A 16,002-nucleotide genomic window follows, 5' to 3' on the forward strand; every position below is an offset into this window, starting at 1 on the left:
TGGGAAGGATGCAAGAACAGGGCATGCATATAGTCTCTCAGTAATCTTTCAGGTTTGAGCCATTTGTAATGCAGGGACTTCCCAAACCCAGCTTGGATTCTTTTATTCCTAGTAGTCCCCCATGGACATTTTTTTCTTCTCTTATCTCCCCTTGAACTCAAAATTCCTACACCCCAAACACCCTTGTGGGACTTTTATGAAGAAGTGGCTCTTTGCTTTGAATCTGCTTCCAGCTCAGCCTGTTTACTGTCCCACACTTTTTGATCCACCTTCTTGCCCTCCCCTGGACCTGCCCCAGTTGTTCTCTGTCCTCCTGGGACCAGGGGAGTGGGATGTGGGAAGAAGAAGGGTTGCACTCAGCTGCTCCATGGGTGAAGGAGACAGAGGGGTCTCAAGGGTGAATCACTGTTGCTTTGGAGTAGTCTTCATGAGGTGACATTTACTATCACCTGCCAACATAACTGACTACGCCAGAGGGTTTATCATCAGGGCAAGCACCATGATGGACGCACTTCTCACAGCTTTGCTCCATGCCATGAGGTAGAGGCATGCCCTTGCTTTTGGCAAAATGAATGGCTGTTATCCCGTGTCTTTGATGGCCTTTTAACATTTTCCTTGTGGCAATTCCTGAGTGACAGGTCAACAGAATGAAGCTGACAAAGTGAGAAATGCTTAATTGGCCCTGTTTAATCTGCCTACCCTTGTCAACAGAGTGAGGCATCCCAAAGTGGTGGCTGATGAGAACTGGCAGTAGACATTGTCCCTCTACACCCAGTCCATGTGGCAGAAGGCATCTCAAGGCCAATGGCCCATTCCCACCATGGCCAGAAGCTCTTCCTCAGCAACTGGCCATTGGTGGACCACTCACCGGCTCTCCCATGCCTCCTCTGTCACCCTTGAGGCCATTCCTTCCACGAGGGCCCTGCATGAAGCACAGGGAAGTCTTACTGCATGTCCCAGCAGACCTTTATGGGTCTTGATGGACATCTGGTAAGTAGGGAAACCAGAGCTATTGGGCAGCTTAGAAATAAAAATAAAAAAAGGCTTCTCATCACATGCAAAAGTGAAAGCCAATCTCAGGTACTTACCCTGATACCTGAATCCCCTGGTTCACCCTGAAACACAAAGGACAAGGAGAGTTACCATAGGGTGGTAATTAGAGAAAGGGTCCTCTCTAAACCTAGTCCCAGCAAAAAGCTCCTGCAGGCTGAAAAGCCCAGAGGACCAAAACTCCCACCCCCAAGGGAAGACAGAGCTTTAGTAGAGGTGTCTGCTATCTTGCATGCTCCAGGCACCTCAGCCCGAAATATCTGGTGTCAACCCCCCCCACCTTAGGGTAGAGGAGGGGGATTTAGGTCTCTTGATGTCTGCTGAGACTTTTTGACCTACCCACAATGCAAGGAGACATTTGGTGAGAACCATCAGTCCAGTTTTGCCTGTGTACAGCACAAGTGATCCTGTGAATTTCACTCTAGCTGCTGAACAGCCCTCCTAGGGACCTGGAGCTGGAAAAGTCTTAGAGGCCACTGAACCTACTCCCATGTCAGACAAGGCTGACTGTAACCTTTTCAATCACCTGTTCCCACTGCATTGAAAAGCAGGGCCCCTGATGACAGGAACATTTTGCAGACTGCCTCCTTCTATGCCTCAATGGGAGAATCCCATGATGGAGAGAAGATGTGTGCTCCCAGGGCCCCAGAATGAAGAGCATCCAGAGACCGTGGACTATGCCGGGTCTCCTCTTTCTGTGGTATATCACAGAACCATGCTTCAAATAACCATGCTTACCTTGATGGAGATCCCTGGTGGCCCCTGTGGCCCTGGTAAACCTGGTAAACCGGGTGGTCCTGCTACCCCAGGAACGCCCGGCTGCCCTTTCTGTCCCTGCAACAATGAAAACCAGGAAAGGGAGTGATGTGGGCTCTCTCCCAGTTCCCTTCACCTCTCTACCAGCCCTTGAGAGGCTGAAGGGTCCACCATACGTGGGGTATGATACTCACAGTGGGACCAGGCTGCCCAGTTTGGCCAGGAATCACCTCCACTCCTCCCAGCACATAGCCTGGTTCGCCCTGTGCACAAAGGGAGCAGGGGACACACTCAGCTGCGCTGGGAGGTCTGGGTGCAGACTGGCAGTTTCATGACTTAGGAGCAATTTCAGGATCAGTGTAAGTAACTTTAAAAGCAAACAGCTCCTCCCTGCACCGCAAACCCAAACCACCTGCTTGCTGCAACTCTTTTTCAGGTATCAGAAACCACATGGCCATATCCATGAGCTTTGCTTACTGTCATGGAAGAAAATTAATCAGGGGAAAAAGGGTTGGCTTTCAGCAGGATCTGTTCCCTGATCTTTAGCCATACAGACGACTTAGGTGGATGCAAGGAAGGGGGAGGAACGGGCATTGGGGGATGAAGGAAGGACAATAGAATGGTTCCTGGGATCTGCCCACAACTGATCTTGAAGCCTTACCTTTTTGTGTCTTAAATGTATTCAAACAAGCTTGTTCATAGTGGAAACTCAGAAAGGCAGAATGATCCAACTAAGTGCTACCTCCTTCTGCAAATAACCAACTGATATGTGCCAAGGGCCTGTGATAAGGACTGAGAACTTTTCTCCATAAACACATTAGATTCCTTCTAGCAAAGCTGAAGGACCACTCCCCAGGCTGAAGACTAGCAGTGTGGCACTAGTTATGTGTAGCTCAGAAGTTCATATTCACCAAAGGTCACTGTGCAAATGCTTAGAAATTAAAGATCAGAGCAATACAAAAGCTTTCTCCCAGTGAAACCCAGGAATGAAACTCACTCTGTCTCCTTTTGGCCCCACTGGTCCTGGATAGCCAGGAGATCCCTGGAATGAAAAATAAACCTTGCAGCAAAGCACCCACAAGACCACAGACCTGTCTCTAATAAAATCTGAAATCTCATTCATTCTTAAAGTGGTCATGAAAATAGGTTTTTGTCCCAATATCGAGGGGAGCATCAGCTGGAAGATGGGACCTGAACCAAGCCCAAAAGATGGAGTTAAGTTCAAGATGGTGCCACTGAAATGTTGCTTCTGCACAAGAGCTGGCTTTTTACACCATGTTGCAGCCAACAGAGGTCAGGGACTTAGTTCAATTACACATACACTGGTGTCTTGTGCCATTTGTGATGCTTTCTGATACCTCCCTGACCTCCAGCTCTTACTTCACAAGTGTTCTTCAAGACCCATATTTTATCAGCCCTTGATGGTTGCCTTGGAAATCCTAGGGCATCTCAAATGACCTGGGCACCTTGGTATGTGTACCTTCTCAATACAGCTCTCAGGGCCAAGGGGGATTTATCTGGTCAAATACGGTCATTTTCCTACTAATAGAGCCCAGGTAAAAGCAGAGGAGGTACATTTTGTGACTTCTGATCTAGCGTGCAAAGCTGTGCCACCATCAATGACATCAACAGTGTAGAGCAATTAGTACAGCAAACACAAGGGCATACAAGGTTTGGCTGGCCTGGCAAGATGCATGTTTTCCAGGCAATGTTATGAAATGTTGCATGTTGTGTATAGGAAGTCTGTGAGCAAATGTTGCTGCTGGTGATTATGCAGTAGGACTGATACATATATAGCTGAAGGAAGAGTTCACAGTCTTTTTCTGGACAGCTCTGGTTCACTGAGAGTTACTTGGTTAGAAATGTGCCCATGTTGTGTCGCATTATTTGCCAGTTCTCTGACCAGAAGGAAGACTCTTTAGAGCTATTTGGTGACATCAACAGCCCCTCATAAAGGCAAAATGGGTCACTTGGGCTTCCTGTTCTGCTCAGCACAATTGGCCTTTGAAAGGCTTGAAAAGCAAAGCTTTAGGGTCCCACTGTACTGATTATCTTTGCTGCATTGAAAATACTTACAACACCACCTTGGATGCCAGGGAGACCCTGCAAAATGGGGAGGGGGGGGCGGGGAGAGAGAAACAAGAGATATTTGAGAGACAGGCTCACTCTTCTCTTAAGCAGCACTTTGACAAAGTTTGTTAAAACAAACACATACCATGAGTCCAGGGGGACCAGGAGGACCTGTGCGCCCCGGTCTGCCTGGCAGCCCAGGAATGCCGTCCTTCCCAGGTAGACCCTAAATACATGGAAAGTAACAGCACGCAGGTTATGGCCCCAGACCTCCAAATCCAAACAGCTTCATGCAGCACTAGCTTTCTGTACCACTTGAGAGAATCCCCAACTGCCACTGTGCACACGCACACATTAGTTCTCTTTTGCCCGATTTTCAAAGCCAGCATGGAGTGGGATATATCAGAACACCAACATAAAAGACCTGAAGATGATTCTTTGCTAGATCTCTTCCTAATTATTTAGTTGCATATTAATCAAGTGGATGATTCATGCTGGTGGACTCACCCGCTCTCCTTTCTCTCCCTTTGTAGGAAAGCTGTATGAGTCATAGCCTCTGCGAGCCAGTGAGCCTCTGAAGTTCTTGAAAGGAGAAGGAAAATGGAAGAGATTATTATCCACCAAAGGATGGCAAATAAACTCAAACCAGAGTGACCACAAAATACAGACTAGCATGCTCCTTGGCTTATGCAACAAAAGGAAGAAGCAAAGTCGATCATCCAGGAGACCTGTTCATATCATTAGACAATTTAAAGTCCCTTGGAGGTCATCCGTTATTTCTTTTGTCTCAAGCTTGCACTGAAATTGGGAAAACAGGATGGAGAACACAGCATTGTGTGAGGACAAAATGCAGTCAGGGAATATATTGATGCCTCAAAAAGTCTTGGCCCATGTCATCTATAGTTCAGGAGCTTTCTGGCTCAGACAGACTCTAAATATTCTTGGTTACATATCTGCAAGGCTTTAGGGTAGTGTCAATACAATTGTTCTCCCCCATCGGAGAAACTGTGGAAAGGAGTTTGGGAGGCACGAAATAAAGACCCTAATTCAACTGTCCACAGACAGCAGTTACCTCACCCCATTTTAGACTGCTACAGCACAAACATCACCATCTGAGCTATGCTGCCAGTGTGGACACCTACCTTTGAACTGAATCATGACCAGACTGATCACCACACTGACTACCTGTCCACCAGCTACTACAGAGACCCTAATTTTCTCCAGTGAAGCTAACATACACTGTTCAGTTTTGCTGGCTACAGCCACATCAGTTAACTCACTAGACCAGCACATGGGCTCTGGGGCTGTCCTACTGTTCTTCATGTCCTCTGGCTTCCTGCTTGGTATGAGGAGTGGGTAGATTTGCCCCCTGACATTTTATTTCTGAAGTAAGGAGCAGCAGCAACTTGTTGGTCTGTTCAGTGGCTCACATGGAGCATAGAGCTGAGATGCCACAGGACACCTGTGATGTCTGCATGGAGCTGGCAGATATGAAGCAGGATTTATGGAAAACCTGAATTTCATTGGTTTGCTGGGAAGGAGCACAGGAGGCTGCTGCATTTCCCATGCTGAAATGGCAGCTTCTAGGATGTCCTTCCCAAACATGGACATGGTTCCCAGAGTTAAAAGTCTTGACACTGATATAACTCCACTGCACACCACACAGGGATGAGAAGTGACCTGATCAGACCAGTAATCATCGTCTCTTTGAAATATAAACCCCCAAGACACAGTGAACTAATTCTTACCTTTAAACACCAGGGATCACAAGCATCCTCTTCTTTTTGGGTATGTGGTTCAGCTGATGACGTATCAGGCATGTGTGGCTTGCTCTCCGTGTCACCAAATGGCAATTGCTTGTCAGCTTCATGTCGGGTACCCTACAGCATAGAGTTTGGCTTAGATCAGTGATCCTTCAAGTTTTGGAACCAGACATCAAACACCAGCCTTCAACAGGTGTCAAGAGGTCACTGCACTTTTCTATCACCCATCTTTTCATTGAAACAGCCATAAAATATCACTGTTGGAGATACTCTGCAGACAAGCTCACATTCATAGCAATGACCCATCAACTAGAGTTAGAAGGGGGCAATACATTTATAATACATCCAAGTGCTCTGCCCCCGCAATGGCCTTATGCAACAAAACTTTCAATCCTGTATTCTGGATTCCCCAGTTCCACTCCTTTGATTTCAAAGATTTTGTTCCTTATCTCTAGGGTTGGACAGTAAGTGAGGTCAGGATTGGACCCAGTGTCCTAAACCTTTGAAACTTTGCTCAGGGAAGAAGATTGCGCTTTTGCACAACACACACCAAGCAAGCTGGCTTATATTCAAAGATCTATGAACTGGCTCACCTCTCCCAATGGCAGCTGGGCCCCTGAAGCCTGAGGATCAGAACAAATGACTTCTATCATCTCTCGGAGGATTTCTGGGAAGTCGTCGAATGTTCTGATATAGAAAACGTTCTGGAGGTTCTGCTGCAGCAAGATGCTGTTGAGCTCAGTGGGGTCAGCTCCTGAGACACCCACAGCAATGACGCGGATCCCTGAAATACATCGCTCACTCAACAGAAGCAAAAACGTTTGAGATCAGAGATTCCAAACACCTCATCACAATCTTCCTGCTAATAACCTCTTCTGGGATCAGGTACTTCAGTAGCTATGTGAGAACTCAGCTGAAGCAGCAAGTGTGAGTTATAGCAAACCAAGACACTCAAGCTAGGAATAGAAAGAAGAGAGGATAAAGGAGGGCAGAAAGCCAACAATGCACTCCAAGTGTACACATTACATAATGTACCACTCTCAACCCCCTGGAAATTCATGAAGAACCAAGGTTTCAGGGAAATGCAACAGGACAACTCTTACCCAAAGCATGGGCCACTCTGGCTGGTGGCAACACGTCATCCTGGGATCGTCCATCAGTCACAAGCACCATCATGTGAGGGAAATCTGATCTCATCCCTCTGGAGGACTGAAATAACTCCTTTAGCATGTAGGCTATACCACGACCTGAGTAAACATGGAGACACACGGCATAAATCTGCCCAAGTATTAGGTCTGCAGCTGGGCATTGTGGATCTCCTTCCACAGATGGAGGAAAAAGGACATTCAGTGTGGTCCCATTGATGGATAGCAGCCCCTATCATAGGGCAATGTCTTCTGAGGGAAGACAGCAGTAAATCAGGTTGGCTGAAATGGTTCAGGCTGAATTCAGGAGGTAGTTTTGGAAAGGAAAAAAAATCATATTCAGGAGATTCGAAGCATTTTTCCTATGCTCTAGGAATCCATGGAATTCCCATTTTCAAATTTCTTTTGAACGAGTGGAAAGCTTCACAAAGAACTCTCCCCAAACTGAAATGGTTAAGAAGCCCCCAAACAGTATGGAAAGACTCCCATGAGGGGTAAAATGTCTCTATTGACACAATCTCAATGAAAAGGAGTAGAGGTAAGGTTACCTAGGAATTTGCAGCCTGACCAGTTTCCTGTCTGCTTTCCCTAACCAGTCCCATCAGAATTCCTGTATCTTGATCAGCCCCGTTTTTCTGTGTTCCTGACAATACCACTGAGCCAGATGAGGTATATAAGCCTTCAGTTAACATACATGGGTGCCCCAAAGCTTCCCTTTATGTGGACTGGTGGGAAGATGTTAACTGGGCCATTTAAAATTAGAAAAGTTAAAACTAACTACTTTCAATTTAACATTACTGCTCATGTACCTTCAGGGAACCAGGTATACCCTACTGTCCTGCTGGGAACGAGCAGGTGGAGAGCGCTGTCTGTCTCTGAGCTTTTTAACTACATAAGACAAAAACGTCTGAACTTCTGAGATGCTAAGCTAATGAAGAGCTGTGCTATGTGTACAACACAGGTGAACAAAGGACATTATGTGATGACACACCATGAAAATAGGACGCGGCACATTGTTTTGTTGTCAGGGTAACAAGGCAATAACCTTTGGAATTTGCTGACTAAAATGTGCATACAGTGGGCAATAAGGATGCTTCAGCATCAACTATGCTTGCCTAACGCTTATGGGCTTTGTCTCCAAGCCATGTATAAAAACCTCTCTCCAGTGCAGGCAAGGCTATAAAATAATGGAGAGAAACCCAGTAGTAAAACTAAGACAAGGATAAAGGACATCAGGCTAGTTGGAAAGACCATTCCTGGAAATAAAACTAAATTGGATCCTCTGTTCTCAAATTTTAAAGAACTTTGGGCCAGAGCATAGATGCACTTCATGGTTTTCTGGTGGACTTGGCAGTGCTGGGTTAATGGTTGGAATTGATGATCTTAAAGGTCTTTTTCAACCTAAATGATTCTATGATAGCTTTCTAACCAAGTAAGTCGGTTCAAAACACTCAGACAAATGCTTTCTCTGGCCCCTAGCTTCTGTGTTGGGCCAGAAGGTCCACCCCATGTGTGCAGCTCACCCATCCACACCTGTTTTTGTGTTGCCTCCAGCATAGCGCAGTTCCTTGATAGCTTTCAGGGCACTGTTGCGGTCACGGTACTGGTTGAAGTAGAAGGCTGCCCTGGGCTCCTCACTGTATTGAGCAACAGCAACCTGCCAAAGAAAACAGGGTTAAAAGCCATGGAGGGCTCAGGCACATAGCAAGAGGGCTGTCAGTAATCTACCTCGAGTTGGATAATACACCTAGTTGTGGTGCAAACAGGAGTGGAAAGAGATTGTGCTTCTTGCAGACTGAAAACAGCATACACTGAAGGATGGGCAAGGCACTACTTTGGACTCTCTAGTGCAGGGGTCCTCAAACTTTTTAAACAGGGGGCCGGCGTGCGGATGAAGTGGCAGGCAGCCATCTGCGGCTGCTTGGTTTCCCCCCCCAACCCCAGTGGGGGGAGCAGGGGGGTTCTGTAAATACCGGGGAGTTGGATTGAGGACCCTGGGGGGCCGTATCCAGTCTGCGGGCCATAGTTTGAGGACCCCTGATCTAGTGCATCAGGGATTTCTGCTGGTGGATACAGCACAGGACTAATGGGAGACTGGTGCACTTTGGGCAGCTCATGGCTGGGTGAGAGCACCTCCTGCTGCAGCACCTCCCATGGCAACACCCCTTCCTGCTGAATTAAACCTCTGATCTCTGCTGACTGCAAAAGGAAGCCAGCTACTCAGCCCATACCATAGCCACTGAAATCAAAATGTCTTCATGTCCTCAGAATTATTTGCTAACCCAGGGCAACTTCATCATGTACCTAAACCTTCAAGGCTACCTGCAAGCAAAGAGTGCAAGAAGTTCCCATTTCCAGATCAACTGAAAGTGAGCTACATAGGTCTCCCTTGTAAAGGGCTAGTTAAAATACTGGATTAATTAAACAGAAATGACACAAAATTATCTACTGAGTGTTTCCATTGGCTTTGCTGAGTTGTCATTTAATGCTGTAGGCTTTTCATTTGTCCTTGGGGTGTTTCACAGCATGGCCTGGAGGTCTGGTCCTCTGCTTGTCTAGAGGAGGCAGCTGATGGCATGTGCTGCATCTCCCATCTTGGCCCCCACCTGGGTCTCTAACCATTAGCAGTCTGCTTAGAGGGGGACATGCACCTGACACATCCCTGTGCTCCATAACCTAGACACCACTTCAGTAGGTCTGGAATTTACTTTATTCCTGATGACCTGATCTTGGAAAAATAACGAAGAAATGGAAATATATCCAAAGGAGAAAGCTGACATTTAGGAGACTCTCATTCACGTCTTTGTTGGACACACATGTCTTTAGGTAGAGCACGTAGCCTTTCTGACCCACAACATGTGAGCAAGCAGACTACTCTCATTGCAGGGATGAGCAAAAGGTGAACAATTGGAAGGAAAACACCTTCAGGAAACAGAATAACAAAATCTTGCCTGTGTCCCTTCAGGTCCAATCTTAGGGAAATAGGAAATGATCCGGAAGAGGAAATCCTTCACTTTATTGAAATTGCTCTGGCCAATACTCGAGGACTCGTCCACCAGGAACCCAATGTCTGCTTTGAACTTGCCACAGACTGCAGAGGGAAGAGAGGATCTCTGTAAGCTGGGGGGTCCTAAAGCAGAAGCATGTTTCTTTGTGTTCAGAGCAACAAAATAAACCAAATACCACTAGTGATGCCATATGTTGGTGAGTGAGCAGACAGCACCTTCACCCTACAGGGCAGTGCTGAGAGCTTCACTGCATTTTATGAGGTTTGTGTCTTCTCCTTCCCTGACATTGTTCCACTCTCACTACTCAATGATTAAAGACTAGTTTTGGCTCCTGAGATCAGAGAAGACCATGCTCCCTTTTACTTACTTCTATATCATCATCAAATCACACATGGATACACACTCACTTGGCACTGGGACAGTTGTCAGTGGTGTAGACACTACAGTTGTCAATAGTGGGGTCTCTGGCTTTGGTGGTAGCTTTGTGGTGGTGGCCAGTGAAAGAGGAGTGGTTCCCACATTGCTGGGAGATGTGGATGGGGACCTCATCATATCCAGCTTTGTCAAAGTCACTGGAGTGATTGGTGCAGGTGACTCTCTGTGATGTCCCACTGTAAGAGGAAAACAGAAAAGGTGTCTTTTAAACCTCTTTTAATTATGATGCCACTATCTAGCAAAAGCATCAGAAGGGTAGGGAAGCCAAGAAATTACTCTCAATAGCAGTTACCTAGGTAAAACTGCAACACAAGTCTTCAGCTTTCATACCTGTTTGTCCCAGGAGCGTTGTCTCTGGTCCCTCCGTATCTCCAAAGACTGGTCTTATAGAAAAAAAATACATTTCTTTGGTGCTCAGTCCTGTCACCCGATATGATCTAGAAGCTGCTGATAACAGTTCCTGGGAAAGACCAGAAGCTGTGAAAGAGGAAGAAACACACATTGACTGGGAGCCAGAGAAACTCAAAATAACTCCCATTAGCATCCCATCTTCTAATGACACCACCTTTGGCAAACAGGAGCTTGGGGACAAGGTAAGTCCTGGGCTTCAGAGCAGAGGCTCTTGGTAAGACATGTTTGCAAACTGGGATGGTCAGGTCCTAAACCAGAAGAAATAAGGTTGTTTGCATCTGACAAGGGAGTTCTTGAGTACATGAACAGGAAAAGAAAATGGGAATTTGTACAAGTGTTTAGAGAGGGCATTTGGTCCAGGCGGTGTCTGAGGATGAGCTCTGTGACAGACCAATGGTTTGCAGCAGTTAGCATGTATAGAAATAGGATTCTTTTTTTTGTTTTGTTTAGAAATGATTGGAAAGTTCGCTGCAAAGTAGAGTCAAACTTAGTTGAGAAATGTGGCCACATACAATAGATAGTTTTGATTTAAAATAATGATAGGAAAAATGTGTGAAAATGTCAGAATAATGTTTTGACATTTTATAAGTGTCTTATTTTAGAACTATCGAATGATGAGTTTTGACACTGTTCAAAGTGAAACTTTCACCTTTTCATTCTGAAATAGCATTTTCCCTTAAAAAGATAAAAAAGTAGAAGTCTTTTCCATGGAAAGAAATTACATCAGTATAAATCCTCTGTTTAATTTTCATTAAATGTTCTCAATTACCCCCAAAAAATTTTGGATGGGAGGCTTTGCTCCTTTAAAAAAAATCCCTCTTGCAGTTTGATTCAAACTCTCCTACTCCCCTCCCTCTGGGTAGGCAAGTCAAAATAGTAATAATTGGTTTAGGTGCCACACTACCTTGTCTGAGATTTGCTGTATGAAACACAAGCTGACAGCTCTGATGAAGCACAGATCTATGGCAGCCCACCACTCAACCTGCTTGTCTAAACCCCCAAACAGGCACGTTCACCTACTTTTCCTTTTACAGCTATGCTGTTGTGTAGCACTAAATATTGTTTCATGTAATGGGGCTTTCACATAATGAGAAACTGCATGGTTACCACATGTGCTCCAGGACAGGAAGGAGACTTTGCTGGTGGACTGAGGTAGGGCATACCTGGATCATACACAGGGAGGGATGCCCAGCACAAGACTGACAAGCACATGCAGGAAAAGTCTGCACGCTTTGGAGAAGGAAGATAGTCTTTGCCAGGGACAACTTTCTACAAAAAATGAAGCTGATTTGCAAGAGAGAGACTGTGAGGCTCAAGGTGCAAATGCAAGATTAAACGAGTATCTGTGGATTAGGTGGATAAGAAAACCATGACTTTGGTGCTCCATGGATAGTCAAGAGAAGGTAGAAGAGAGAGGAGGGCAGTGCCTAGCTGACCTTCTCCAAGGTTGTTCCTGTTACATGGGGGAGGAAGGTTGGCTCTGGATGGAGCCTCGTTGAAATACATGTGCATTTGGTTTTATTTAACAGTGGACAGAGGGGGTCTACAGGTGGGATGACCTCAAGCTGCGTAGAAGGGGACCCAATCTTTTACAGGGCAGGCTGGCTAGGATCAGCCAGCAGAGGAGAGGGCACTAAAGAAGCTTAAAAGGGGGGCAAGGGAAAGAGGTAATGAATGAGTACTCATTTAGAAAAAAAAACAAGTTGTGGAGAAGAAAATTAATCAAGGCACCAAGAGACAAAAAAACAAAAAACCCCAACAAAATTCTTAATTGCCTTTATACACTAATTCTGACAGCCTGGATAATTAAACAATTTAAATTGGAATTACTCACTTGTGAGCATAAATTTGATCTTGTTGGTACTATTGAAGTGTGGTAGCAAGATTCACCTAATTGGAATGTTAAATCAATAGTTGTAAACCTATTTCAGAAGGATCAATTAAGTGAGGGCACAGGGGGACTGTCAGACATGGTATTATCCATTTCTGAGCTGCTGACAACTCTGAAACCAATGATTTTTTAATACTTACGGATTGGTATTTTAACAATATGGTACAGGAGGGGAACAGTTGCATTAGATCACTTGAATCACCCTAGAGAGCTGAATGTTCAGTTCCCTAATCGCTTATCCTTAATATGCAGAGCAAAAAAATGATGCCACCACAGGAGACTTCATCCCCAGTGACATATGCTTTAAGTCTTAAGCTGCCAATAGCAAAATGTTCTTGGAATTAAAAAAAATGAAAGCTGATGACCTGGTAACTCAAAAAACATTGCAGGGACCACAGGGGAATAGTGTCAGATTCGTTTTCTTTATTGACTTGTGAAGATGAACAGATCCCTTGCAAAAATGTAGTGGCTGAAACAACGACAGGAAACTTGCTATATTAAACAAAGCTTAAGCCCACTCCAGGAAAAAATAATATAGCTGGTGCTTTAAGACAGCAAACCCTGTAAGGCCAAATTAACTGGAAGAAGAAATAGATGCTAGAAATTGTGAGCAATGATTAAGAAAGTTTTAAAAGCTCTTTACCATATAGCAAAGCTTTTAAACAGGTAAGAATTAGGGTTGTATGGATGACAAAAGCCAACCTTTTTTGGTTCACTGCAACTATCCCTAATGGACAGGTAGTGACTCTAGAGGAAGAGAGACTGATAATAGCAACCAGCAGGCTTTTTCCTAAGCAATTTTCATGTCTCTTTTTTTTTTGCAATGGTTGAATGTGTCATCCTGAGAGTCTCCTCAGTGGGCCAGCTTCCATTTCCCGCCCCCCCCCTCCTTTTTCACCCAAATGAAAAGCTGAGATGACAGGACATGATCTGTGGAAGCCCCCAGGGTCAACTTTTTGTTCTTTTGCTAAACAGGGTCCAGATGGGTTCAAAAGAATGAACAGTGTTGGTGCCAACAGTGACAGCATCATTTACCCCAGGTCGAAGTGGGCAGCACCTGGAGACACAAGTCATGACACTTGAAGGAAATAGCAGCCACTTAAGGCTGGTGGTGGAAATTTCCCCTTTAATACCTGCCACTTGCATCTTCTGCAGCATCAGCTGGCTCTAAAACCAGGTACTTAATCAAACAGACCACAGGGCAAGCCAGATACATGCATGCTCCATCCTCAGATCCCCTTCGGTGAAGAAGCATCTCACACAGGAGGGGACTGGACCAAATTACAAGCCATTCTTCCTCCCATCACCAAAAAGCATTACCTGAGGACAAGCGCCACGTTAGTAGGTATGTGGATGCTCCAGGAACAGCCATCCAAGTCAGCAAAACACTGGTCTCCGCAGCCTCCTGCACTGTGAACTCAGTCACTTTGGGTAAATCCACTGTTGGAAAACAAAGAAACAAAGCCTAAGGTGGGTAGAAGCTACCACCAAAAGCTTGATCAAGCTGAAAGGAAGCTGATGCATCCTTTGGGAAGCACAAATCCTGGCCCCACTGAAATCAAAGACAATAAGTCCAGATAGAAATGATGAGCATGAAGCACATCTCCACTACATTTCTTCATGGCTCCAGGTCCTGTTGAATCTCTCAGATGATACCTACCCCAGGGTGCAAAGATGTGTGTACCAGGAAACACGTCTTAAGCCTGCAAACAGCTTTGGAGACCTTCTGCCTCCTAAATTAGCATCATGTTTCTGGTGAGAGGAAGGAGTCCCTACAGCACTTTAGGGGTTTTCCAGAAAGCTAAATCAGATTTGATCCTCAGCTGGTGGGAACTGGTGGGTTTTTAGCAAATAACTTTTGGCAGATCTTGAGCCTGAACTGCTGTGTGTTTCTCTAAACTGACTGAAATCTGAGCTGCTGGGATAGGCAATAAAGTTTTTGCCTTCTCACTTGTGTCAGGTGCTAGTGCTTCTTGAAACCACAGTGTTGGCTCCACACGCCTGACCTTCTCCAGTGTTTGGTCTCCAAATCTGCCAATTCTACAGCATCAAGTCACATGGTGCCCCAGCATCATGAGAGTTGTTTGCCTTTATCTACTGGAAATGGTCAAGATGCTGTAACTAAAGAGGTAATTCCAAGATAATTTGTCACAAAACCAGCATCCAATGGTGATTATTGGCAGGGGAAGACAGGCAAACTCTCAGTGGTTCTCGGTAATAGGAAGAGAAGACCAATACATGTTTTCTGGCATGCTGGCTGGTGGCACCTGAGAAGTAAGGTGTCTGTTGGCCAGTATTGCTCTTCTTCCATCCTCATCTCCCATCATAGCCCCTAGGAAGACACAGCCCCCAGCACTAATGTGGAGATGCGCTTGTCCCCATCCAGTGGTCTTGTACTCACAGGTTTTGGCTGTGAGGAGTGTGGGGCTTCCTTTCCGTCCCCTGATCATTGCAGACATGCAGATGGTGTAGGTGGTGCTCTCCTTCAGTTTGGAGATCATGAAGGAGTCTGTTTCTGCTGCAACCAGCTGGGAAGTTTCCAAGCCACCTAAGAGGAGACATTCCAAAACCCCACAGCATACACAGAAAGGGCAAGGTAATTGCTATTAACAATCATTGTTACAGCAGCTTCCTCGTACAGATCCTGTGGGACCTGGCTAGGGAGGAGGGTTATGAACTTATTTTTCATCTGGGGAAATTGAGGCATGGGCAGGTGAGAGATCTGGTCACAAAAGCATCACATGCGCTGCTGGAAGGAAGCCACTTCTTTGACTTCCTAAATCTGAACTATGCCTACATCCAAACGGCATCTTTGTTAGAGACTAAAACCTGGTTCACAGGGCTTCAACCTGCTGCCATAGACGTTGCAGTCCCCAACTACCCTGACCATCTGTGGGAAAAGGAATAAGCTGAGCTAAGCTTCCATTTTTGGGGTTCCTTGTGCTCTGTCCTCATACTGCACCTAGGAGACCAGGTTGCTTACCATCAAATGGCACCCAGGATATCTTATAGTGAGTTACTCCAGGAAGCCTCCTCCAAGACAGCTTCAAACTATTTACACCAGTTTCAATAATCTTCAAATCTTGGATGGTTTGGATGGGACTGGAGTCTGCAAAAGATGCTGCAAAAATGAACCAGGGTAAGATGTCTGAAGTAACAGCTGAAGTTAAACATCATCAGGTTTGTGGCTCTAAGCTATAGAGCTGAAGATGTGAGTATTGATGTAATGTCTACTTTCCAGCCATTATCCAGGGTCGCCAAGCTTTATTTCCTAATGAATCCATGGACAGGAGCACTGCAGTTGAGGGAGTTCATCCACATCTCTCACTGCCTGCACTAAACTCTGGTGACATGACACAGGGACATGAGGAGGGGGCCACGAGAGGACAGATCATCCAGATGCATCTTCAAACACCATGGGGAACTGTGATTCAGACAAACTCATGTGAAAAAGACACTGAAAGGACTCAGGA

General features: G+C 45.6%; 1 protein-coding gene across 1 annotated transcript in view; it reads right to left on the reverse strand.

Moving 5' to 3' along the window:
• LOC119148308 (collagen alpha-1(VII) chain-like) overlaps positions 1–16,002 on the reverse strand; it is a 98,730-nt gene that overhangs the window by 64,603 nt on the left and 18,125 nt on the right. Inside the window, exons 16-33 of the mRNA XM_037388284.1 lie at positions 15,513–15,650; positions 14,931–15,077; positions 13,850–13,969; positions 10,558–10,704; positions 10,200–10,403; positions 9,736–9,875; positions 8,318–8,441; positions 6,743–6,886; positions 6,233–6,423; positions 5,625–5,756; positions 4,384–4,458; positions 4,022–4,102; positions 3,883–3,909; positions 2,804–2,848; positions 2,001–2,069; positions 1,789–1,884; positions 1,089–1,115; positions 869–922 (exon numbers count right to left, since the gene is read on the reverse strand). Coding sequence (XP_037244181.1) covers positions 869–922; positions 1,089–1,115; positions 1,789–1,884; positions 2,001–2,069; positions 2,804–2,848; positions 3,883–3,909; positions 4,022–4,102; positions 4,384–4,458; positions 5,625–5,756; positions 6,233–6,423; positions 6,743–6,886; positions 8,318–8,441; positions 9,736–9,875; positions 10,200–10,403; positions 10,558–10,704; positions 13,850–13,969; positions 14,931–15,077; positions 15,513–15,650 — 1,961 coding nt within the window. The remainder of the gene's footprint in view (positions 1–868; positions 923–1,088; positions 1,116–1,788; positions 1,885–2,000; positions 2,070–2,803; positions 2,849–3,882; positions 3,910–4,021; positions 4,103–4,383; positions 4,459–5,624; positions 5,757–6,232; positions 6,424–6,742; positions 6,887–8,317; positions 8,442–9,735; positions 9,876–10,199; positions 10,404–10,557; positions 10,705–13,849; positions 13,970–14,930; positions 15,078–15,512; positions 15,651–16,002) is intronic.

This window comes from Falco rusticolus, chromosome 5 (assembly GCF_015220075.1).
Source record: "Falco rusticolus isolate bFalRus1 chromosome 5, bFalRus1.pri, whole genome shotgun sequence".
In the NCBI taxonomy this organism is placed as follows: Eukaryota; Metazoa; Chordata; class Aves; order Falconiformes; family Falconidae; genus Falco; species Falco rusticolus.